This window comes from Phoenix dactylifera, chromosome 8 (genome assembly GCF_051530095.1).
Source record: "Phoenix dactylifera cultivar Ajwa chromosome 8, Ajwa_hap1_PhDact_Kaust_v1.1, whole genome shotgun sequence".
Lineage (NCBI taxonomy): Eukaryota > Viridiplantae > Streptophyta > Magnoliopsida > Arecales > Arecaceae > Phoenix > Phoenix dactylifera.
The window spans coordinates 11,385,505-11,412,207 of record NC_143197.1 but is presented as its reverse complement, the minus strand read 5'-3'; the positions used below and the strand labels follow the sequence as shown (position 1 = coordinate 11,412,207).

At 40.3% G+C, this 26,703-nt stretch overlaps 1 protein-coding gene across 1 annotated transcript; it reads left to right on the top strand.

Annotated features, from left to right (window-relative positions):
* The first annotated feature begins 1,588 nt into the window (after window positions 1-1,588).
* LOC103699901 (uncharacterized) lies at window positions 1,589-18,161 on the top strand. Its single transcript, XM_008781896.6, has 11 exons — window positions 1,589-1,862; window positions 4,753-4,881; window positions 6,147-6,298; window positions 7,038-7,131; window positions 10,118-10,188; window positions 10,256-10,362; window positions 13,571-13,692; window positions 15,415-15,503; window positions 16,734-16,793; window positions 17,360-17,464; window positions 17,725-18,161. The coding sequence occupies exons 1-11, from the start codon at window positions 1,685-1,687 to the stop codon at window positions 17,833-17,835; spliced, it is 1,218 nt and encodes a 405-aa protein (XP_008780118.4). The 5' UTR covers window positions 1,589-1,684; the 3' UTR covers window positions 17,836-18,161.
* The last annotated feature ends 8,542 nt before the right edge of the window (window positions 18,162-26,703 follow it).

The following is a 26,703-nucleotide window of genomic DNA, read 5'->3' as shown; positions in this document are numbered from 1 at the left end:
TTAAATAGGCTTAGCCTAAAGCCTGGCTAAAAATGAATATAGTTTAGGCCCTAGGCCTAGCTCATAATCAACTCTAGTTGGTAGCGTAAGCAAGGAAAGATGAAGAGTTGGAAGAAGGAGGGTGCTACTTGATTTGCTCGATTGGCAAGGAAAGAAGAGATGGAAACAAAAATGAAAATGGAAGGGTCCTGGCATATCTCTTGACCAGGCTAGCAGGTAAGGAAGAAAAAGAAGGAGACTAGCATGGTGACAAGCCAAACATAGACTAAGAGAAGATGGAAAGTGAGAAAGAAGGAAAGCGAATAATCAAAACAGGAGAGGATTTTAGGTTGGTGGTATAAAAGAAAAGGAGGTGAGGGAGAAAAATGGGAGAGAAAAAAAAAAGAAGTTAGAAAGGAGAATATGGGGAGGAAAGGAGCATTTCACCTAACCCCCTTAATAAAAATTTGGTCCTCAAAATTTAAGATGCACTTAGGCCTTCAAAAAGATATGGGAAATCTTATTACTCGCTTAGTAAGAGCTTAAGATCTTCCACTTCGAATCTTATGCCTCACCTTTCTTCGATCATATGATCAAAATTAGTGCATGATTGAGATCTATTTATATGTAGAAAACTAGCTAATTGAAGCCTTTTATTGTATTTAAGATGAAGACATAGGTTAGCCGGATTAGCATTAATAAAGTGATTGAATAAGAACTTAAGATTGAAATCATAATTCAGAACTGAATACATGTTCAATCAATATTGGACTGGGATTAATAATAGAATGAGATGGAATTCATGCTAGATCATTACGATAAGATAGATTAAGAATTAGTTAAATGTGAAAGAAAGCTTGGAAATGAAATAGTTTTGATCCATACATGATGGTAGAGCTTTGATAGCACTATAAGATCATGACCAATCTTGATTGAAGTCGAATAATTAGGCGGCTACCTAGGTGATTACAAGGAGAAATATTTAATGAACTTAGAAAGGTATTTATCGTAAGGAACATGATTAGCATTAGAATCATAGGAGAGTGGAAGGCGATAAGGTAATGTTTTCTGAAATAAGTTAAGCTATTTACCAACAAAAACTAGAATTTAAAATTTGAGTCATAACCAACAAAGGAGAAAATTGGGATGATAGCAAAAATAACGTATGAATAAATCAGATAGTTGACAAATTAGATCAGGTTCATGGAAGGGGATCAAGAGCAGAATCATATTAAAGCTTCAAATCAAATACCAATTTAATTGGTACTCCAATTAGTATTTGGTAAGACTTTAGATAGAATCATGTTCATTATGAACTGAGATAAGTTCAACATCATAATTAGGACAACAATATAAAATATATCAAGTATCTAACCAATATAATATCAAGGTAAATACCTCCATTCCCACCCAAGCATGGATTGCAATCCTCATGATCTTATGGTCTAATTGCAAAACTTAATTCTTGATGAATCCAGCCTCACTTTGCCAAATGGAGCAACCTTCATGATCCAAGTAAGATGAAAGCCGAAATGTGATCCGTACCAAGAAAACCCTATCAACCCGAATCCGGTACAAAGTCCAAGCAAGATCATGCCGGGCCAGAGCTCGTAACAGTAACCAGGTTACCCCGCTCCCGGCTTTAGTTCTTGGTGATTCCACGCCCCTCCCCCCACTCCCCTCCAACTCCGCGGCGGCCGCCAAAATGATGCAGGTCTCCTCGAGCGCTCGACGCTTTCCGAGGGTTCTCGATCGAATCCCCGTCCTTCTCCGCCCTCACCCATCTCTCTCCTCCGATCCCGTTGACGCCGTGGACGGCCTTCCCCTCTGCGGACAATGGCCGCGGCCAAGGAGCTTCTCTTTTCAAACTCCTCGTTCTTTCGGTAATCTCTTCTCTCTTCCCCATTTCTTTTCTTTTTTCTTACTCTTTTGTACTCGATCTGTAATCTATTGCAATGACCATTTAATCTATTTACTTGCAAATAAGACGATAAGTTTCTCGCCTTGTTGAAATTTTACGAACTTAGTTGAATGATTGATGCAAGGAAACAATAATCGTACGTTTAGGTTCTTGAAGTAGAACTCAGAGTGAGAATAGGGCACTTGGGAAGAATTGTTTGAGAAGAAATGTTTTAAAAAAGAGTTTTTTGAAAATATTTTGGTTCATTTTTCTATTGTTCTCAACTATGTCCATGTGGTAAGGTGTCTAGTGTAACAACTCGCCTTCAGAATGCTATGACAGGGCCCTCCTGTGTAAAGTTGTGCTTTGGTCAATAATTTAAATTTAATTTACAAAAGGGTTGAGAAATTTTAGAATGTTCTCAAAAAATTGAATCTTGAGATATATCGGACGCCAGCTTATTGCTTATATTTGAGACTTTTGGTGTTTGCTATAGATTTAAATGGAAAACTTGCAATTTGTGATGTTAATGATTCTGGCTGGGAAACTAAAGATTAAATGGTCATTTCAGATATTCTTTTCATTACTATAAAGATTCATATTAATCAGCTATTGGTGGCATCATAGAAAATCTATCAGAGTTAATCAGGTTCAGATCCTTTATTTAGCTCTATTTTATTCTGTTCTATAATTGGCTTTTGTAATACATGATCGATGGAGCATGCACTTTGAAAGGATATGCTTTGGCACATCAATTTCAAAATTTCTGCTCTTTGTGAAAAATCTACAGTATGTGAATGACTAGTTGGTTCTGTCACATTCATCAAACTTTCACTAGAAATCCTTTAGAATCTGATATCTGTATTAGTTCCTCAGTTCCTAATCCTACAAAAGACACATGATTATGGATTTCTGCTTTAATATCTGATGACCTTAAAGGTGTTGATTTTGCTTATGTTATAAATTTGTTCTTAAAAGTGACCAATCATAGTTGCATCACATGCTTCTTCTACTGTCATCACGTGTCAAAATATGATGATTCTAGTGGGTTGGTTTAGATCAAAGAATGAACTTCCATTTTTCTAGGTATCTGCAAAAGCAACTCTTTGACTTTATTTAGAGTGGTGCTTACCTTCCTTTTGCAAAAAGCATTCTAGTATATAGCTTAATGGGAAAGAGTTCCAAAAAATGGATATGGTGTTTTCATAATCAGAGGTTGTTCAAGATGCTTTGTCTAAATATCCATCACATCTTTTTTATCTTCAACCATTGATTCACCCAATAATTCATGTAGAGGAGCAAAATAATGTGTCAAAACTGGGGTAGATTTACGATGATATTAGCAAAATTTTAAGGCAAAAAGCAATCAATTGCATTTATTTGTGGGAACTCATATGGCTTTGCTTGATTGAAGAATGATTCCTAGTACCTATAATATTCTCATCTGCAAGTGGGTTGGGCTTATTTAATTTAGATCATGAAGAAAGTGAACAACAACATATTAAGCATCCTACAAGTGTACGCATGAAACCAGCGACAGTGCTTAATGCATACTAGATTTGTAATGTGAGCTAGATGAAAACTCTAGGTCAAGTTCTTTTCATGTTGGGCGAATGATGGTGCTTGCGAAGAGGAATTGGATAGTGTAGTTCATCTGATGTTGTTGGTTCATGGTCTGAAGAAGCTGAATTTGGACTTTGGAGTCTACTAGATGCCAGAGGGCTTTTTGCTGCTTTGATTGTTCAAAGTTTGAGGTATCTTTTAATGCAGTCATCTTCCCTTTTTGTTATGCCTGCTAGCTCTGAGTACTTTCATTGGAAGTCAATTATTAAAGGATTGTCATTGAATGGAGAGGTGCACATGTCGTATGAGCACTTGATTTTGAATAGATAACTAGTCTTTTGTGGTTATGGAATCTCTTTTGTTTTGTGAAGCTTGACTACTATTTTTTCTCTCTCTTACTTTCTTTGTACTTTCTCCATCTCATAAAATCCTGACAGTTTTTTAACCAAAAAAAATGAGAAAAGAATAATTGCTGGCTGCATTGTGGCTTCTCTTTACTAACTGAACAATAAAATAATGTGCAGATATCATATTCTTTTGTTGAGACCAAATTGAATGAAATAGATGGAATTCAGGAAAATTACAAGCAAAAGCCTAAAGCAATGTGTTATTACTCTCTCTCCCGCCCCCCCCCCCCCCCCAACACCCCCTTTATATCTTGCATTTGGTCAGAAATGTAACTTTATTATGTTCTTCATCAAGCACTCTTGAGAAACAAGCCAGAGGCTTCATTGTTGTTGACAACACACCAACCTATTATATCTTATGTTGTTTTATCTCTCAGGTTTAACTTTGACTAGAAAATCTTAAAGTCCTCCCGTATTCAATGTGTTTTCCTTGGGAATTAATGGATTATGAAGTAGAATATGTAAAACATACCCAGATTGAAAATAATTCTTTAAAGGACCTTCCAATTAAATAAGGAATGAAACTATGTAACATCAAACTGTATTCACAAATAAAGCACTTTCTTGCTTTGCATGATGAGGCTGTTTTGACATAAATTTGAATCACTTGATCTCGGTACAGTTTTCTGTTTATAATTGTTTTTTTCCATATTGGTCAAAGTTACTTGAGTTCTTGTGTTAATATATGGTAAGGGGGGCAGAAACTGCTTACCATCTGATCCCTTAATTTTTGAGATTAACACATGATTTTTCACTATGAACTTAAAATACCTGTTATTTATATCATGAAATTCAAGCAGTGGTAGTTCTGCCTGTGTTAAGTCTTGTTGAGTACATTTGACATGGTTACATCTCATTAGACATTTTTCTGTAAATCTGTGAATCTTCTGTTTATTGTTGTAGTAACTACCAATGGCAATCCACGTCCTTCAACCACTATGTCTCGACAATTGGTACATCACCCACTGTGCTCTCCTATGGTTCGTGCCTGTTTTTCTTCAGTGGCAAATAAAGAGACCAGACAGCCTACAGGTTCATTTCTTCTATTTTTCTCTTCTGGTATTTTTTTCCCTTGTGCTTTGATAACTAATAATTTGTAGCTTGACATTATAGATATTGAGATTATTAACCTGTTGAAAAGTGTACTCTATAAACCCACACTTACCTATATCCTCTATGATGTATAATAGTAGTTATAATTTGAATTGATATTAACTCTTCATATTTAATAAAGTGATGATCCTGCTATCCAACTGTCTGTTTTTGCTACCTCAATGTATCAAGACTTCATTGCATAGATGGACCGCATTGAAGAGTGCATATCTGAAGCTGGAATAACTGGCTTAAATCTGTATTGTGTACTCTGGGAATGAGAAATGAGGTGTATGATTTGACTATAGTAGTGATGGTGTACCCTCAAGCTATCCCATGGGCTTATGGTTATCATCTTCTGACTGCATTGATCATTCATTTGCTGTGTTTAAATTGAGGAGTGGAAAATCATTACACGTTTAGTTCAATATTGTTTTTCTTCAAGTAGCATGACACTCATTCATTCATGCTGATGCAACTCCAGAGTTAAGATCGACTTTATCAGAAAGATAAAATTCGGTGATTTGTGTCAGTTGAGTATCATCAAAATGATTGAAATCATTGTGATGAATAAAATAAATGTAATCTTTTTGCACTAAGGGTGTTCTTTGAATCCATGAATGGATACACTGCTCGAGACATACTTACTCATTTAAACAAAACTTCTGAGAAGCGAACTTTGGGGGGGGGGGTTTAAAAATCCCTTGTATTGTACGAGGAGTGGTTTTGACCAGATCTTTTGTACTATTGGGACAAAGTATTGCCATACTCTGTGTCAAGTAAATGGTTTGCTCCTTGGATCATGTCGAAGCTGATGATAAAAGTGGTCATAAGAATAGTTCGTCTAGGTTTAGCCGACCTATCTCTAACTAAAACAAAGTTAAGGGTCTGATTTAAGTTATTTAGACTTTTCCTTTGACTGTATTGTCAAGTTCAGTGCTTTTGACTGAACTGTTAAGTTTAATCTCTTTTGGATTCAACTTTTTTAACTAATAATGATATCATCTCCTTTGTTGCTTAGTAATTCTATATTTAGTATTAAATATGATTTTGTTAGAATTATTTGCTATTTGTATCATTGCATTCATGTAGCAACCTGTGTCTTTTTAATGGATTTGTACTTAAATGTTTTCTCCATAGCAAAGATCAATGTTTTAACAAGCTTTTTCAAGATCTACTAAATACATTTTTGATGTTGACTACAGAGATTGTACAGGAGCTATATCAAAAAATGTCCAAGTCTGTTGAAGCTCGTACCATGCCTCCAAATGCTTGGTTATGGTCGCTAATTAGCAACTGTGCCAATCAGGAGGATATAAAGCTCCTGTTTCAGATGTTGCAGAAACTGCGAATATTTGTTAGTGCTATTCCATTTTTCACTAGTTTTATATGTGCTTATCTTCACCATTTGCTTGTCTATATTCCGACATATGCTTGTTCTAGTACACTTTGAATATGTGCATGGATTGCTGGTTTGCTGGTGTACTCCTAACACCTGACATCAAGATTGTAGTATTAATTCTTTATATGATAAGAAATGAAGTTATGGTGAAGAGAAGGCTTTCTGTAATTTTTAACTGCATTGCTGATATCATGATAACTGGATAGTGTTAGTTTTGGGGATTTTGAGTGGGTGAGATTCCATGTTCTATTTGTTGATGAGAGCGATGCTGGCATTGACAGTCTGATTATGATGATTGTGGTCTTGGAAATGGAGAGAAAGAGTGTAGAGGGACGAGAGATGGATAGTACATGTTGGCAAAATTTAATTAGTGGTGGAGACATAATTTGTGCTTTCCTAATTCTTTGATCTTGTAACAATTATCAACAATAATGATTATGGTGTTTTTTCTTTTGTTCTTTTTTTGTGGGGTGGGGCGGGGGCTCTAGAATTCTCACTACATAATTACTCTTGTTCTGAAACTCATATTGTAGTTGCTGGAGATGTTGCATCAACGACATTGGTGGAATATGATATTGTTATAGTGATTAATGTGCATTAACAGATATAAACATGCACATTAGTATTAAAGTAAATAATTAGAATAGTTATATTAATTAAAATGGAAAATAACAGAATTGTACTTTGATTGCAGAGATTGTCAAACCTTCGCATACATGCAAACTTCAATTGCCATCTTTGTATGAGAGTTTCTGAGGCTTGTGCTCGTGCAGGTGCCCTTGAATATGGTATGCCATTGCTTTTAGTATAATGTGCGGAGTTAGACAACTCACTTCCTTATATTTGTGATTCGCAACTGTTTCATCATAATAGCTCCTATATGTGAAGTTACATGAACTATTGACTACTATGATGTTTTTTTAGAAAGTTACGGAGCAAGCATTGATAGCCGATATCAAATTGGGGTGTGTTTGGATGTGCAGATTTTCAAAATATTGCTCAATACTCTGGATTTTTTGAACCCCATTGGAAAATTTATAATTTGCTCTTTGGATACCCTTTATGGAGTATAGATAACACTCTAGATGGACCCGATTTTGCAGTATTTCCACGCTCCACTCCAAGCCGCATAATAAAAAAGAAAACCTCATCGCACTAGCCCTATCCTACCCATCCTACCTTGCAGCTGCATTTTTCTTTCATTTTCTCCTTCCTCCTTCCCCAACCTCTCATTGCTCCATGTTTCACCATCCACTAGCGACAATGAAAGGGATGTTGGCGGAACTAGATAAAACCATAATTCATAGTAAGCCTCCTTTCCTTCTGCTCCTCCCACTCCCCCACCCAACATCTTGACCTTTATCTAGCAATGACAACTAGTTCATCGAATTGGCTGATGACTCTGCCACCCTGAAGCTTTCCCTCCTTATTGCCTTATTCTGTCTTCCTCTGTCATGACTTCTGTCCATGGGTTACCCAACTTGCTCCAACTCCCAATCACCACCATTGTCGATCATAGTGGTGGTGATTGTGGTGATGGTGATGATTGTGGTGGTGGTGGTCATGGTGGTGACGATGTGGTGGTGAATGTGGTGGTGTTAGCGATGGAGGAGGTAGTGATGGTAGTAAGTGTAGTGATAGTGATGGTGATGGTGGTGGTTGTCATTATACTCACGTTGGCGGTGATTGGTGGTGGCAGTTGTGGTGGTGAGTGGTGGTGGTGGTGATGGTGATTTGAGTGAGTGGAGTGAGGTTTGAGGGTTTGGGATTGTTGGAGTGGAGGAATGGGTGGGGAATGAGAGAATTGTGTGAAAAAAAATTCCTAGGACTTTTTTGGCTACGTCCGAATGGTTGAGAAAATAGAATTCCGGAATGAACTTTTTATGGATATTTGGTATAATAAATCACCATAGTAGTGGAGAATTTTCATGCCCTAGAATTCTTTTTCGAGTATATGGAGGATAGGCCTTGACTCAATGGTAAGGTTGTTCTATTGTGACCTCAGTGTTATGGGTTTGAAATATGGAGACAACCTATTTACATGTGGGGGTAAGGTTGCATAATTTGACCCTCCCCAGACTCTGCAATGGCTAAAGCCTCATGCATTAGGAGTTAGATTTTTTTCCCCAGTGTTAGGATGCCCTTAGTGATGCCCTCAGCTTGTTAGGATGTGGTCTCATTTCAGGTATAGAGACACTTGTCTCTATATTTACTTCGCTTTGTTTTGATCAGGGAGATTTAGATATTTTTTTTTTTCTTGGGGAATTGGAAATCTAGAACAATTAGTAGTGCCATAAGCAAAGAAAACATACTGGGAAATTTTCTTAACTCATTTTATTTTCATTTCCTGCATTTATATGTAGAAAGTTAGGATTTTGAAACTTCACAAGTTTTAATCATCAAATCTGCAAGCAATTCATATTAGTAGGGGTGTCCTTAATCACTTGGAAATGCACTTGCAGCATTCAATGAAAAGAGGATAGAAAAATTGATGGAAGATATGAATTAAATTGGTTCCTGATACCTCGATACTATATCGAGGGTAAAAATATGGAAAGATATGTAGGTTTTAAGGTTTAACTGGTTAGGCTAACATGCTGAAATCTTTGTTATTTAAGCTTGAATGAGTTTAAGGTGAAGTCTTAAGGTAGGAGATTCAAATGGTAACTTTGTGCGGAATAAGTTAAATGTCTCAACTTTGACATGATCCCAAGTCAACATCATACAAATTCAGGTATGCATTAGAAATTGGTTAGGCAGGCCAGGCATTGTATTTCAGTCCTGCTATGATTAATTGTATGCGGTTTTCTTGTTGGACATTTACAAAGTACAAGACTTAAAATAGCTTTAACCTCTGACTTTCTATCAAAATTATTGGCATGCCATAAAGTTTCATTTTATCAAATTTAGAAAGTATTTTTAACAATTACAAGGAGCATTGCTTTAATGAAGCCCATCTCTTTCTCTCTCTCTCATTCGTAGAGGATATTGTGGTGATCCTGTTAGGGACAAAAGAAACTCGGGTAGAAATTTGTGTTTGATAAATAAGAATATGTATGCCTTCTATGAGAGGGTTAGACTCCTTAAATACTTGCATATTTTTCTGCCAAAATTGTTACTGATTATTTTTGCAGCAATTCTAAGAAGGAATGAAATAGTATGAAAAAGAAATATTCATCTAAGTTTGTGGAACCACTATGTGAAAAATGAGATGCAGGGTTGATACACAATTTAGACTCTTGCTGTCTTGTAGTTTCCTGTCTAAAGTCTATTGCTTTAGCTGTTGTCTATCAAGTCTGAGAGTTATCTAAAATCCTACTAGAATAATTTTAGTGTGGATCTACCCTAGTTATGAACATGGGGAGCCATCTAACTTGAGAGTTACTTTTGGCATTGATATTTGAAATGACTAATATCCAATCTTATAACTGTTTTGCTGGTTTTCTATCTGTGCATTGAGTGGATGCGAAATAGATGATATTGGCAGTGCTAAGCCTCCAAATGATCCAAATCATTGTTCATGAGCTAAAAATTTTAGTTTTTTTTGCATTTAATTGTTATGTATCATGATTTAGTATATAAATTCTTGCTTAAAGTGGCTTCTGATGTATTCTAAATAGTTAGAGATAAAGATAATCTTGACATATGAAATCTCTCAGTTTGTTTCAATTGAAGTTGGTGTAAATATTTGGTCTTTAATGAGCGTTTCCCAGATTGTTGGGACAAGCTTGATAGTTGTCATTATTGTAATGAGCGTTTCTTTTGTATATGAAGGGTTGAAGGCTTTGCGGAAGCATAATGTTTATGGATTAACTCCAACCATTGGTTCTGCTCATTATTTGCTGGTAATTGATTATATGGACAGATTTTTTTTCTTCAATAGATTAAATAGTAACAATTTTTCTGCTGCAGCTGCATGCTAAAGAGCATAAAGATGCTAAACTCATGGTAAAGATTATGGATGTCCTGCAAAAGAACTCATTGCCACTGCAGCCGGGTACTGCTGACATAGTCTTCAGGTATAATAAATCTATAGCGTTCAGTTATCATTCTTTCTTAGATATCATGCATGTTTTGAACTACATTCTGGTACAAGTGATTACATAATGGTACTTTTACAACCAGTAAAAGTGGTAGGTCTTTATGAGTCTAAAGTTCATCAGTACCTCAATTTTGCGTCCTATTTAGAAAACAAAAGGGGCTGCAGCCCCTGCTCTGTGAAATAATCATAAGGTGATCTCTTGCTTCTTTAAAATTAGTAAAACAGAATTATTTACCATAACAATGAGAGTTACAACTTTTTTATTTTGGGTTAAAATTTTACTTTGTGAACTCTTCACAAGTCATTCTCAGTAGGACTTTATCCTTTTTTAAATAGAACCTATTCATACTCTGTGAAACTTATACTCAGCTATTATATATTTTTCTTCTTGCTTCTTTCATGTTCTTGTAAGTCTTTCCTTGCTAGGACAGACTCTAGTCTTTGCTGCACATGACCATACCATATTATGAAAGCTCCATCATTTTATCCTCCATAGTGCTACTCTTAGGTCTACTACAATCGATCCATCTCTTGACATTGTCCAATAGTAGCAAAAGCTTTTCAGTTCCCATAAAATAAATCTTTTTTGTACTTCCATCATTAAAAATATATCCTTTCATCTTTGGGTGATCAAAGATATAAATTATATTCATATATTCATTCTTAAAATCTGTCTTATTGGTAACCATAATATACTAATATTTAAAACAAACTTTATGCTGTATAATTTTGGTCATCTTTATGGATCTGATATATGAATTGGTCCTTATCCACAGCCATATCCATGCACTAAGTCTTGGTATTTGAATATCTTGCAAATTACATGCATAATTAAAATGCTTAATATCTAACCACTTTTTGTATTTTGGTTTCACTGGTTGCAGTATTATGCAATGTTATTTGATTTTACTTTTCTCACTTATATTAATAAATATGGTGGGATTATATATTTTACTTCAACCATACATTGTTTTATATGATCATGGAATGCAAGAGTCATTTAGTTGATCTTTTAAGGAAAAAAAATCAATTATGCTAAAGCATAATTGATTAAACATATTAGTTCTTGATTTGTTACATAGCTCATTAACAAAAAAAGAGATTTAGATTATAAGTTTTGCCTAAGTGCACTGCTAGGCCCCATTTGGCATTACTTTTAGAGGGCAAAAAAGCACTCTTTAGAGGGCCAAAAGCTCTTTTGGGTAATTTTGGGGTTTTGGTAAAAATTTTGAACCAACTTTCTAGTTCCTCCAAAAGCTGAAAAAGTTCTACGGGGGAAAAGCTCCAAATTTGGATCTTGTGGATAAAAGCTCTACTCGAGATAAGTCAGGTTGTTCTTTTTTTTTTGGGAAAAGCTCCAAATTTGGATCTTGTGGATAAAAGCTCTACTCGAGATAAGTCAGGTTGTTCTTTTTTTTTGGGCTTGCCTAAGAGACCCAGGTCCTGGCAATAGAATTTTCTTTAAACATTACTTTTAAATATTTTTTTATTGCTATAATTATTTAATTTGATGTCTTTTTATTGTCATAATCATGCAATTAAGGATTTTGAGTTCAACCCCTTCTACTTATTTAGAGATTGATGAACTATAAGAAATAAGAAGTATGGAACAAAGTCAAACAGTTATATTGCTATTACAATCGAGAACTATCTAGTTTGCTATTAAGACATCCAAGGTTCACTGTCTCGATATTAGACCTCATACTGGTGCCATCTTAGTACATTATCGGTATATGGTACGATACAAGATGGCAAGGTGTACTAAGTGTCGATACGGTACTAGACTGCAATACCGGTTCGGTACTAGTATAGTACAATATTTGCCTGGTATGGCAAATCTTAAAGGCATCATTTGTTACTTGGTCATTACACATAAAAACAAGTATATTATTTATTATATTATTTAGGTTGAAATAAAAAATAATTTATAAGTTAACAATACTTTATAATAACAATTTTTGATAGTACCATCGTTGGTGGAATCGTTCTGAATTGGGCGGTTCGGAGCGTACCGAGCCGTACCGGCGAAGGGCCGGAACAATTCCGGCAACCAAAATGAAATACCATCGACGGAGAGGGAGAAGAAGGAAAGAGAGGAAAAGAGAAAGCGAGCGGGAAAGGGAGAGAGAGGGAGAGGAAGGAAGAGAGAGGAAGGTGGACATCGGCCAGCGGAGGGCAGCGAAGGTTGGCGAGCGGCACAGAGGAGGCAGAGGAGCAGCCCCTTCCGGGATCCCTGCTTCTCTCTCCCTCCTCTTCCCCTTCTCTCTCTCTTGTTCTCTCTTCCGTTCTCTCTCTCCCCTGCTTCTACTGTGTCCGTTCTCTCTCTTGTATTTGTATAATATTATCATAATATAGTAATATTATAAAATTATTATATTTTAAATAAATATAATAACTTATTACCTATTATATTATTCAAACTAAATATTAAAATAAGTAATTTATAAATTAATAATACATTATAACAATAGTTTTTGCTAGTACAAATAGTTAGATAATTGAAGCACTATATAATGTCCTATTTTTAATCATTTTCTGACACTAAAAGCATTTTCTCTGCTTGGCTACCAAACAAATGTTGTTCCACAACACTTCAGAAATGCAGTTACTAAACAACAACAGTTTTTTTTAAAAGCCCTACTAGTAAAAATTCTACTATCTAAAACTCTACAGAGAAAAGCTCTACCACCTACATTATTGCTAAACGAGGCCAAGGAATCTTAATCTAGTTGTTCACAAGCTCGCATCTCGTTTTGTGCCATAGTGTGCCTCCAACATCAAATGAATTATTTTATTGCCAAACAATATTGTGAAAAAATGCAATGATCTGAATCCATGTTATTTGGTGAGCATCAGGATGTAGAATCTGTTGTTGTTATGAGATTCTAGGTTTCTTATACTATAGAATTAGTGCCCTCTTTTAATTATCTAATTAAATCTAAATGTTGTGTCATTTATTTCAGCGAAAATTGTATCTTCTTCATTACTACAGTGTTACAAGGGCATTTCTTTTTAACTTTTCATGTATTCAGATTCTGAGTATTGTTCAAGGTTCCAAAATTTATATATATTGCATGTCTGTTACCATCCTGCTGTTTACTTTCGAAGTGGAAGTGTTTTTCTTTCTAAATCTTAATTGAATTTCTTAAGATGCTGTTCCTTATTTTTTTCATAATGCTGTACAGCATCTGTTATGATACAAATAAATGGGATTTAATCTCAAAATATGCAAAAAGATTTATCAAGGCCGGAGTGAAACTGCACCGAACTGCATTTGACATTTGGATGGAGTTTGCAGCTAAAATTGGTATGGTGTCTAAGTCCATATTATTGGAAGAATACGAAAAGTTTCATTGACATGATCTTTAGTATTCATATTAATTGAGGTCATATTAATTTGGAAAGTACTACAATATGAAGTTCTATGCATCACTAGAAGTAAACATTATTGCAGAAGGTATCCCTCTCTGGATTTTAATCTTTGGATGTAGCTGAATTATTATACACTTTGTAACTTATTATTTTGCAGGTACTATTAAGGTTTCTTTTACCCATAGCAGATTTAAGAATTTCTGTAATATCTAACCTTTGCCAATTCCTTGCCTCATCAACTTTGTTGAAGTGAAAGGCCTAGCACAAATTGTGGATAATTGGATGCGATGGGAGAAATGTTTCTTTGTAATATCACAATCTAAGGTGTTTAAGTGCATGTAAACCGGGAACCATGTCCAAGGTTTCCCTAAACTTGGAAAGAGTCTAGACGAAGAACAAAAACTTGAAAGATTCCTTTAGAGAATCCCACACATCTTTGAGGCACAATTACCAGCAAACAAGCCAATCCAAAACAATCTTATCATCTTACTTGCAACCTTAACAATCAACATCTATTACAAGTATCCAAGTTTAATATTTTTTGTCATTTGACTTTAGGGATCACCTAATGATTTATGCGAGACTCTTTTATTGTTCATGGTGCAAGACCTTAGTAGATATCATCAAGATACATACCACAAATTTGAGTATGTGTGTGTAAAATGCAATACAACACAATACAGTATCATACATGATATATCTTTTTTTGCACATGAAGGTGCACGATTAGGTCAAAAAGCTATATGCTTCCATTGATAAATTGACATGAGCGTAAATTTGCAATCTGTACACTGATGTTTAGACTCCTAGTTACAACCTTCAGGTGGTTTCCTTCTCTTCTAAAAGTATTATTCAGAAAATGATTTAAACTCTAACTTGAAGAGGGGAAAGAAGGTTTCCAAACATATTTGCAAATTAAATTGAGTTTGCAAAGAATAAGCAAGTCCAAAACTTAAACAAATGAAGATAAAACAAATGAAGATATATGAATGTTCTTAGTGCTGCTTAGGTTGATGGGCCCTGGTGTCTCTGTTCAGAGCCTGGTTGTGTAGGCATCTTCCATATGCAGCCTGGTCAGGTTTTTGTTGTCCTCTGAATTAGGTTGAATTTTAGGCAGGGCAGGTCAGAGTAGTAGGCGGGCAGATAGGCACGTCACAACCTTTTCATATCTGGTTGCACTGTGTCAAATGTGATGAATATATCCTTATATCAGAGACAGTTGAGCAGATCTTCTAATCTTTTTTTCGGCTATAGATTATCAGATTAGTAAATCAAAATCCTTGTATTTGTTATGGATCTTAGCTGTTATTTCAGGAAGACAATGCTAAATGTGGAGGAGAGGACTTGTTTGTTTGGTGATGTTCTACAGTTCATTTTCTTCAAAAAGTGATATATGCCCAAATTTTAATTCAATTTGGCTAAATTTAGATATTGTTAGAAATGTATGCATGTACTTTGTTTGCATATACGTTGCTTGTTTTAACCATAGTTACATATCCTGTGTATTTGTATCAAATTTATTTGTTCCATAGATCACTCTACAAAATTTAAATTACTAAATGAGGATAATGTAGTCCATATTGGATTTTAACTCGGTCATCATCTCTGGAAAAATGGGTGTTCTAAAAAAAATAATATCTCTGATTTATTTTCACAGGAGATGCTCAATCTATATGGAAAATTGAGAAGCTAAGAGCAAAATCTGTAAAAGGACAAACTCTTGCAAGTGGGTTTTCATGTGCTAAGGTAATAATTCTTATCAAACGGAAAACCCCTTGATTGTAGTTGTGGTAACCAACATCTCTTATAACCTTTTACCCTTCAATTTGGTCAACCTATTGATTTAATTACTCAATTTTATTTGATGGGAATGGGTTACATGGTAATCCTGTGGCTTCCCTAGGTACTGGCACAAATTTTAACTTATTGTGACAGTTGACAGCCTGTAATTAAAAGGACATGTGTCACCAACTGGAGCCTTCTTACCCTATAATGAGTGCAATTCACTTTGGGTAACATCATCAGGATGATACTAGGGTTACATTTGAGCAAAGTATGCTGAACTGGTACCGGTAGGCGTACCGGTCGCCTACCGGACTAGTTCCGACCGATGCTGAACCGGTTTGCATAGCATAACGCGTCGCACGCTGCCCCCAGCTTGCGCGGGCGGGCGCGCTGTGTCGAACCGGTGCGAACTGACCGGTTCGCATCGGTTCCTAGCCGTACCGGCCGGTTCCGGTTGGTTCAAGGTTGCTCCATTCTGGTACCGCTTGGTTCGGCCCCATAGAGGCCGGAACCGTTTTTTAAGGCCGAACCGGCCGGTATGGGCCGGTTCCGCATAGCTTGCATATGAGCTTTACCCCTATTAGATAGCCTGTATTTTTTGTTTAAATCAGTCTATTCTTGTTTAATAGGCAACTATGTGCCACTAGTCCTTTTTTATGCCATATACATCAGTGGCTAAGCCTATAAACAACCATTTAACAGAAATTTTCTTTCTAGTATGGCAACGAATTCTTACACATGAATATAATTGGACATTATCGTGGCGAGTTCAATAGCCATCCCAAATCCATAACCATTCTAGGCATCTCAACTTCGAAGTCTTCCATCTGACTATGCTTTTTTGTCTTTGCCAATGTCAGGTTTTCACCAAGCTCATACAAAATTTCCACTTTAACATTGCCAGGAATTTTTGATGTATTACAAAGTTTTGCATGTTTCTCCCATTCATCTGACTTGTGTTGCTAGGTCCAATGAATGTATAGCTATATTGTCAAGAGTAACCTATTCCAAACAAGTACCAGGGCATAGCTATCTCTGATTATGTAGGTTAATCATTAAAGAGAGACAAGCAATATATAGATTAATTTTAGAATTATTGATTTCATAGATTCTTAAAATATTGCACTACGGTAGTCTGCTATATTTCAACATTTTCTTTGTTTCTGCTGCTTAACTTATAGTGCTTTTCAGGGATTTCTACTTGAAGGTAATCCTGAGAGTGCAGCTGCAACTATTCATCTTCTCTACCAGGTTGGACCATTTCACACCTTGTTTTAGATATGGGATAGATTACTTACAGCGATGGTGAAGTAATATATAAATTTTGTGAGAGATACAGCTTGGTACAGCTTGTCTTTTGGTTGAGCCATAAGGCCTATTGCAATGTTCTGCTTATTGTAGCATTACAATTTGCTGCAAGTAAGTAAACATTGATATCAGAATGCTTTTAGTTAATGTGCCAATATGACATTCTTAATATAAAGGTCTGTTGGGTCCTGATCAGTATTGGATATTCCTGTAAATCTAGAACTATTACTGGAACCAAGTTACACTTCCGAAAAAGGAGTATTGATACTAAGCCCTACACTTGTGTAGTTTATGATGTATTGATACTAAGCAAATGAATATCTTTTATATTTCATTCTTCTATATTTAGAAGATTTACTGAATTGAGTGGGTTCAGGAAATGGTCAACGAGTTGGAAACGATCTTTTCTGCTTATTTTTGAGTTTATCCTGCTGTTTGCATTTCTTAACTACCTAACTTTTTTTAAAAAAAGAAATGAAACTGATATTTTTACTGCATATATACTACAGAATCTGCCTGACCAGAAGAAGTTGTGCATTCCAGATGAGCTACAAAGGCTGATCAGTGAATGGCCACTGGAGGTGATAAAGAGACAAAAGAAAGAAGACAGGAAGGTAATTCTGAATGGTTAGCGTGTTATAACATCATGCCATGCTCATATGGATCCTTTTCATTCTCAAGCTCTGTTGTATATCCTCTATATTCTTGTTACTTTCAAAGAAGTTAGCTGTTAACTTTCCTATGATACTTCTCTTTTATTAGTTATGCGCTTTTTCCTGGAAAAATTGCCTACTGGTAACTTGTGGCAGCATTTAAATTCCGCCCTTCCCGCTCCCTTAATATTTCTGCACCTCTTTCTACATGCACTGGCCAGACGTTAGCTGAATCCTTTAAAAGTGACATTCCTGCAATGGTCACTTCTTTGCTCAACATGGGGCTCGATGTCACGGTGGATCTGGAAAAGCTCAGCCAACAGGAAATTTGAAGGCAGAGTTGTGCAAACTAGATGAAAATTGTTGGTTGTGTCTGCATCAACATGAGAAGCAGAAGCGGACGAGTAATAGCTACAGGGTTCTATGAACTTAACCAGTCACAATTTGCTAAACAAAAAGAGTCTGAAGATCTACTTGCCATGCACAAAAAAATCCAAGCTTCATGACATGACAATCCATCCAAAATTTCACGTTCTAAAATGATGTCATGATTTTGATTTGATTTAGCAGTAGCCTTTCATTCTGATACTGTAACATTTGAAATTTGTGGATAAACAAATAATTTAATGAACAATAATTGTCCAGAATTTTTTCTTTTTGGCTGAATTGCTAGAATTGATTGAGGTATTTATGTTCTAGTGCTGTAGCCGGTGCGATGCTTGATGCTTGAATTTAACCCGATATTGCATTTGGATGTGTTCAATAAAGATTGCGACTTTGATGTGAATGGGAAATTACGAGTAGAATTCCTGCATTCTTGGTCCTGGATTGGCTTGGATATCTAGGTAGGTCCAACAATATGTTGACTTACAGTTCGGTTTGCATTGGGGGTTGGACAAGTGTCAATTCAAGCAGCAGCATTCTTCAAGGCCTTGTTCGCTATTATTTGACCAGAAGGATTTGATGTGGAGTGCCAAATATCCTTTGGCTACCCAAGGATATGAGCGTAGTAGATCATGAACTGAATCAACACACGTACACACATCCTTTCCTAACACTATATCGAAGCATATTAATTTCCCAATATTTATTTAACACTTTCGATGTGACGAAACTCATTGTTCAGAAAACCTCCTCCTCTTAGACAATGACAGTTTCTTGAATACTCATCATTATGTAAATGTACAATGTAATTTTAAACCATGGTTAAAGGAAATTAAGAATGGGTGAACGAGAAAACTAGCTAGACCCAACCCAGACATTCGGTGGCACCATCAGTCAAGCCTCCAAAAGATTGAAATAATTAAAATACCTGACAAAATTACAGAGATAATCAAACTTAATATGAAAGTAATTATAATTAATGGTCATTTCCTTCACTCAGCTTATAGGCGAAAACAACATGTGCATGCAGTTGGGCGAAGACTACAAAATCCAGATAAGTTAATAATTAACAGAAGCAGTTTTGAATGTAATAATTAGTCCTTCCATATCTGGACCATTGAATGTAATAATTCGGTTAACTGGTATTTACAAACATTGAATGAATAAAAAGTTGGGCAAGTTGATTTCTGCAAAATTGTTTGTCCTGAGACTAACATTGCTCAAAGATTCAATATAAACAACAATGAGAATAATTACAATAACAATACTATATAAATTAAAGAATGCCTATACCCACCGTCTATCAACGTAGGTATGCACTGCATGCCCAAGAAGAGTAGGAAAGAAAGAAGAAAACCCAACCCAACCGCTAATGCTGGAAGATCACTGGCCTCTTCCTCAGCTTCAACAGCGCCTCCATAGCCTCCTCCTCCTGAGTCGTGGGCTCTTCTTCTTCTTCATCACCTATTTCTTCTTGGCCATAATTTAGCATTGCAAATCGGAGCTCGCCCTCCTGTCGGCCTCTCTTGACATGAAACCCCCAGATATCAAGAACGTGACCGATCTTGACTTTGTTGTCCTTTACGAGCTTATTGTATTCACCCATGAAGCGGTAGTAGCGGGTGCCAAGCTTCTTGAGAATCATATGGTACTCGCGTGCCAGGGGGTTGAGCACGGTGACTGGCAACCCGATCTTGGGGTTCTTCATCGCGGCCACTCCTCATTGGTTAACATCCCCATTAGTGGCGATGACTCCACGACTCTCCCCTTTAGTTGCAGCTGGTTCTACTCCTTATCAATGTCGCTGTGGAAGAGATTCTTCTCGAACAGAGAGACCGGGCGGTCGATGCCCAACCGCAGCAAGGTTGCAAGCAAACCCCAGCACAGTGTTGCACCGGTGGCAGCGAGCTTCTTGTATGGTCGATTCTTGATGTCAACGATGCCCAACTTCTTTCTTGTTTCCTCTTTGACATCAAGCTGCCATCTCTCCTTCTTGGTCGGCTTTGGATAGCTTTCCTCCTCGCAAGAAAGCGATGACCTTCTCTTTTTGCATGGCCAGTTCTTGATGTCGACGATGCCCGGCTTCTTTTTTGTCTCCTCTTTGACATCGAGCTGCCATCTCTCCTTCTTCTTGGTCGGCTTTGGATGGCTTTCCTCCTCGCAAGAAAGCGATGACCTTCTCTTTTTGCATGGCCAGTTCTTGATATCGACGATGACCGGCTTCTTTCTTGTCTCCTCTTTGACATCGATCTGCCATCTCTCCTTCTTCTTGGTCGGCTCTGGATGGCTTTCCTCCTCACAAGAAAGCGATGACCTTCTCTTTTTATATGGCCAGTTCTTGACATCTACGATGCCTAGCTTCTTTCTTGTCTCGTCTTCGACATCGAGCTGCTATCTTGCCTTCTTTTTGGTCGGCTCTAGCAGGCTTTCCTCATCATGAGAAAGCGGTAACTTTCTCTAGATTATTTTTATAATTTGATATAATTTTAGTTGGTATGTGTTTTGCATGTGTCACGCAAACTATATAAAGGTGACAGTTTTCAATCCTAGCTTGAATCCGGCTCCTACTATGAGGAGAAACCAAGCTGCATTCTTAACTCATGCAGATATTTCCACCCATCTGCTTTAATTAGCCCATGCGTCACGTAAGTACATGAGCATAATGGTTGTTGCCATGGCCACGAGCATCATTGTGCTTCGTTTCATTTATTAGCAAATCACTACCTGTTGCTGTTACATGTGTTGAACAATTATTTCGAACATCATTAATAATGGCCACAATGGCCTCAAAATTTTTAATGTTAATAATAACTACTATAATGACATCATAATATTTATTTTCTTCATTGGGTCTTTATATTAACTTTCTTTCTCCAACTAGTTCTATAGTAGGAAGTGAACATTCCTTTCTCGTTAATTAAAGTAGACCTTTTATTCTCAACGAAAAAGAAAACTAGAGTTTGAACACATAAGCGCATGAGATGTGATTCAAGTGCACCTATTAGTAGCTATTGGGGGGAAAAATGGACCACCCCACAAATACAATTAAAGCACCCAAATCCGACAGCAAGGCCGAGCTCATCCGGGCCGAGCTCATGCAGGCCGAGCCAAGCTCAGAAGGTCGAGCTCGTCATCCACATGCTGCAGCCACGACCTGCAGTAGTCTCATCCAGGCCGAGCTCATGCAGGCCGAGCCGAGCTCAGAAGGCCGAGATCAGAAGGCTGCCGAGCTCAGAAGGCCGAGCACAGAAGGCCGAGCTCATGCAGGCCGAGCCGAGCTCAGAAGGCCGAGCTCGTTATCCACATGCTGCAGCCACGACCTGCAGCAGTCTCTTCCAGGTCGAGCTCATGCAGGCTGAGCCGAGCTCAGAAGGCCGAGCACAGCAGACCGAGCCCAAAAGGCAGAGCTCGTCGTCCACATGCTGCAGCCATGCCCTGCAGTAGCCTCGCCGCACCATGCTTTACTTACCGGCCACGCCACGATATATCAACCAGGGACCATACCCTGCTACGACTGTCAACGCCTCACCATTCCCAAGAATGGACTGCACTGCGCGCTACAAGCAAGCTCTGGCTGCACGCCATCTCCTCCCATGATGGGAACGGGCCATCCACGGCAACTCATTACTTCCACGGTCCACGCCCACATCGAATCGTGACGGTAACCCCTTAATTCGCCCAGTCACATCACTGGTAATCCTGGCACTCCCCGTATAAAAGGGGAGCTTCTCCCTCTAAAAAGGGGCTTCTTCCTCCCAAGGAAGAGCTTCGGAATTTTACATACAGTCCATCTCCTTCTCCAAAATTAAGCCCCCCCAGAAAACCCCTCCTCTGAAAAAGGGGTTGGAAAAACTCGGCAACTCTTGAGATATTCTTCTCTCCCTCCACATATTTGCCCCCTCTGACTTAAGCATCGGAGGGCCGACGCCGGAAACCCTGGCCACCGGCTTCTTGCAGGTCTCCCGGAGAATGCCGCCCGCCGACGGACCACCTTCTCCTGCCGTTACAGTACTAGAGCTCCTCCTTCTCAGCCGACGGCCGCCCCCGGGTCTAATTTCCAGCAACAGTTGGCGCTAGAGGAAGGGACCGAGTTGCGGCTATGAAACTAAGGAGCAGAGGAGCCTTTAATGCCTCTCGGCATCATGCTCCAAGTCCCGAACGCTCAGTCCAGAATTCACCACCAAGATCTCCGGTAAATCAAGTTCCACAAGTCCAACCTGAGCACTTCGATGCGCTGGTGCAGCAAGTCCAAGCGCTAGCCATTGCAGCCCAAAGCCTGCAACAAGTGGAGGCCCCTCCTGTGCCGCCTCCACGGGTTCATGTTAAGCAGAGGAAGAAACTTTCTCCCGAGCCATCTTGAATCAGGCATGGCTCCCGCTGCAACGACGTATGTGGGGGCAACCAGTGAGAAGTAGTAGCCCAAGTCTCACGTCAATGAGTTGGAGGGAAAGAGAAATAAAAGCTGAGGTCTGGAGAAGGAGAGTTATGGAGCTTTAAAATGGGATTGTAAGCCTCTGTGGCAAAAGGTACAGCCCCATTAAATTCCATTGCCCTTCAAACTCTTCTGTCTTCCGGCAGCAAGAAACCAGCATGTACTCCCTCCTCACGGGTGTAAGTCCTCAGGACGGCGCCCGCGACGTTGCTCTCCTTCAGAGCGTCGCCATCACCGAAGCCCCCGCCGAGCTCAGAAGGCCGAGCTCATGCAGGCCAAGCCGAGCTCGTTATCCACATGCTGCAGCAACGACCTGCAGCAGTCTCATCCAGGCCGAGCTCATGCAGGCCGAGCCGAGCTCAGAAGGCCGAGACCAGAAGGCTGCCGAGCTCATAAGCCCGAGCGCAGAACACCTCTCCTAGAAAATCGAGCCAAAGAAGGTCGGTGCTGAGCCAAGTCCTGAGGGACTTCGAAGCTCGAGAGCTATCAAAATATCTCCAAAAGGTACAGGACGCCACTTTGGCTTCAAATAATTTCAATATTTTATCTATTTTCAGGTCGGAGAATCCAAAAAAACGACCTATGGGTATCTCTATTTCCAACTCGGCAACTCTTGAGATATTCTTCTCTCCCTCCACATATTTGCCCCCTCTGACTTAAGCATCGGAGGGCCGGCGCCGGAAACCCTGGCCACCGGCTTCTTGCAGGTCTCCCGGAGAATGCCGCCCGCCGACGGACCACCTTCTCCTACCGTTACAGCACTAGAGCTCCTCCTTCTCAGCCGACGGCCGCCCCCGGGTCCAATTTCCAGCAACAGTTGGCGCTAGAGGAAGGGACCGAGTTGCGGCTATGAAACTAAGGAGCAGAGGAGCCTTTAATGCCTCTCGGCATCATGCTCCAAGTCCCGAACGCTCAGTCCAGAATTCACCACCAAGATCTCCGATAAATCAAGTTCCACAAGTCCAACCTGAGCACTTCGACGCGCTGGTGCAGCAAGTCCAAGCGCTAGCCATTGCAGCCCAAAGCCTGCAACAAGTGGAGGCCCCTCCTGTGCCGCCTCCACGGGTTCATGTTAAGCAGAGGAAGAAACTTTCTCCCGAGCCATCTTGAATCAGGCATGGCTCCCGCTGCAACGACGTATGTGGGGGCAACCAGTGAGAAGTAGTAGCCCAAGTCTCACGTCAATGAGTTGGAGGAAAAGAGAAATAAAAGCTGAGGTCTGGAGAAGGAGAGTTATGGAGCTTTAAAATGGGATTGTAAGCCTCTGTGGCAAAAGGTACAGCTCCATTAAATTCCATTGCCCTTCAAACTCTTCTGTCTTCCGGCAGCAAGAAACCAGCATGTACTCCCTCCTCATGGGTGTAAGTCCTGAGGACGGCGCCCGCGACGTTGCTCTCCTTCAGAGCGTCGCCATCACCGAAGCCCCCGCCGAGCTCAGAAGGCCGAGCTCAGAAGGCCGAGCTCGTTATCCACATGCTGCAGCAACGACCTGCAGCAGTCTCATCCAGGCCGAGCTCATGCAGGCCGAGCCGAGCTCAGAAGGCCGAGACCAGAAGGCTGCCGAGCTCATAAGCCCGAGCTCAGAAGCCCGAGCGCAGAACACCTCTCCTAGAAAATCGAGCCAAAGAAGGTCGGTGCTGAGCCAAGTCCTGAGGGACTTCGAAGCTCGAGAGCTATCAAAATATCTCCAAAAGGTACAGGACGCCACTTTGGCTTCAAATAATTTCAATATTTTATCTATTTTCAGGTCGGAGAATCCAAAAAAACGACCTACGGGTATCTCTATTTCCAACGTCGTCCCGCTCCGAATAAGGGCGCACGATCGCCAACGAACGAAGTCCATCTCCTGCATGTGTCTCCAATGATGCCCCGACCAAGTTCGGATGCCCCAGCTGAGCCTGGAACGCCCCGCCGCGTCGATATCGAGCTTGGTCTCGATCTCTCTCAAATACCTCAACTAAAGTCGGGATGCTCCGTGAGTCGACAGTAGAGTCCCAAACTCCCTCGACCTCAGGAAGCGCGCAGGTCGATAGTGCATTCCCATACCCCTCGACCTTGCGCACGATCCCTCGACTAAGGTCGGGATGCCCCGTGAGTCGACAGTAGAGTCCCAAACTCCCTCGACCTCGGGAAGCGTCACCAGGTCGACAGCGAGCCCGAGCTCCCTCGACCTCGTGCTCGATCCCTCGACTAAGGTCGGGATGCCCCGTGAGTCGCAGTAGAGTCCCAAACTCCCTCGACCTCGGAAAGCATCGCAAGTCGATAGTGCGTTCCCAGACCCCTCGACCTTGCGCACGATCCCTCGACTAAGATCGGGATGCCCCGTGAGTCGATAGTAGAGTCCCAAACTCCCTCGACCTCGGAAAGCGTCGCAAGTCGATAGTGCGTTTCCAGACCCCTCGACCTTGCGCACGATCCCCCGATAAAGGTCGGGATGCCCCGTGAGTCGACAGTAGAGTCCCAAACTCCCTCGACCTCGGGAAGCATCACCGGGTCGACAGCGAGCCCCAGCTTCCTCGACCTCGTGCTCGATACCTTGACTCAGATCGGGATGCCCTGTGCGTCGACCGTAGAGTCCCGAACTCTCTCGACCTCGGGAAGACAAGAACGGGGTAGTACCTACGCGGACCCCCGAGGTATTCAACGACATTCGACGACATTCAACGCCATTCGATGCCTCCTACGACGACATGCCCCGATCTGAGTGGGGGCACCCTGCTGAGTCGACCACAAGCCAAAGAAGGCTGCCGAGTCGACCTGAAGCACTTAACTCCAACTGCATGAGAGGTACACCCTACTTGGCACGCACATCTCCATATATATTTGGCTATATTACAGGATGATCGACGACTGGACTACTTCCTTCGCCCGAGCCAAAAAACGGCTCGAACTCGGAAGTCGGGGGATCGTGTTGGGGGAAAAAATGGACCACCCTACAAATACAATTAAAGCACCCAAATCCGACAGCAAGGCCGAGCTCATCCAGGCCGAGCTCATGCAGGCCGAGCCGAGCTTAGAAGGCCGAGCTCGTCATCTACATGCTGCAGCCACGACTTGCAGCAGTCTCATCCAGGCCGAGCTCATGCAGGCCAGGCCGAGCTCAGAAGGCCGAGATCAGAAGGCTGCCGAGCTCAGAAGGCCGAGCTCATGCAGGCCGAGCCGAACTCAGAAGGTCGAGCTCGTCATCCACATGCTGCAGCCACGACCTGCAGCAGTCTCATCCAGGCCGAGCTCATGCAGGTTGCCGAGCTCAGAAGGCTGCCGAGCTCAGAATGCCGAGCACAGAAGGCCGAGCACAGCAGGCCGAGCCCAGACGGCCGGGCTCGTCGTCCACATGCTGCGGCTATGCCCTGCAGTAGCCTCGCCGCACCATGCTTTACTTGCCGGCCACGCCACGACATATCAACCAGGGACCATACCCTGCTATGACTGTCAACGCCTCACCATTTCCAAGAATGGACTGCATTGCGCGCCACAAGCAAGCTCTGGCTGCACGCCATCTCCTCCCATGATGGGAACGGGCCATCCACGGCAACTCATTACTTCCACGCCCACATCGAATCGTGATGGTAACCCATTAATTCGTCCAGTCACATCACAGATAACCCTGGCACTCCCTCTATAAAAGGGGAGCTTCTCCCTCTAAAAAGGGGCTTCTTCCTCCCAAGGAAGAGCTTCGGACTTTTACATACAGTCCATCTCCTTCTCCAAAATTAAGCCCCCCTCTGAAAACCCCTCCTCTGGGAAAAGGGTTGGAAAAACTCGGCAACTCTTGAGATATTTTTCTCTCCCTCTACATATTTGCCCCCTCTGACTTAAGCATCGGAGGGTCGGCGCCGGAAACCCCGGCCACCGGCTTCTTGCAGGTCTCCCGGAGAACGCCGCTCGCCGACGGACCGCCTCCTCCTGCCGTTACAGCACCGGAGCTCCTCCTTCTCAGCCGACGGCCGCCCTCGGGTCCAATTTCCAGCAACAGTAGCTATGCTTTTCTAATTCAAAATTCTCCATTCAAATAGAGGCACAATCTTGGAAAAATATGGATACACGTGCACCTATTATTAGTAGCAATAATTATTTGTTTTAATCCAAAAGTATCCGTTCAAACAAAAAAAATGATATTGAAAAAAATAAGTGTAATATGTGCGAACAATTTCTTTCTATTAGTAGCATGCCAATCTTGAAAAATCTGATTTTTGTAATATACATTATCGACTAAGCTTTTGAGAGTCAAGAATTTTAAATTAGGAGGCTCCTGATTTCAAGATCCGACTTTTTTGGAGTAGCATATCATTATTTGTCTTTTAGTTCATTCTATGATCAGAAGATAGAGGTTATTATTTGTGACATGCAACATTTTTTTAATTTTTGAAAATCATGATTCATA

Excerpts from the sequence above, each read along its gene's own strand:
- LOC103699901 (XM_008781896.6), top strand. The coding sequence starts at position 1,685 with ATGATGCAGGTCTCCTCGAGCGCTCGACGCTTTCCGAGGGTTCTCGAT. Across the intron at positions 10,189-10,255 it reads GTTCTGCTCATTATTTGCTG|CTGCATGCTAAAGAGCATAA; the intron begins GTAATTGATTAT and ends TTTCTGCTGCAG. Across the intron at positions 16,794-17,359 it reads CTATTCATCTTCTCTACCAG|AATCTGCCTGACCAGAAGAA; the intron begins GTTGGACCATTT and ends TATATACTACAG.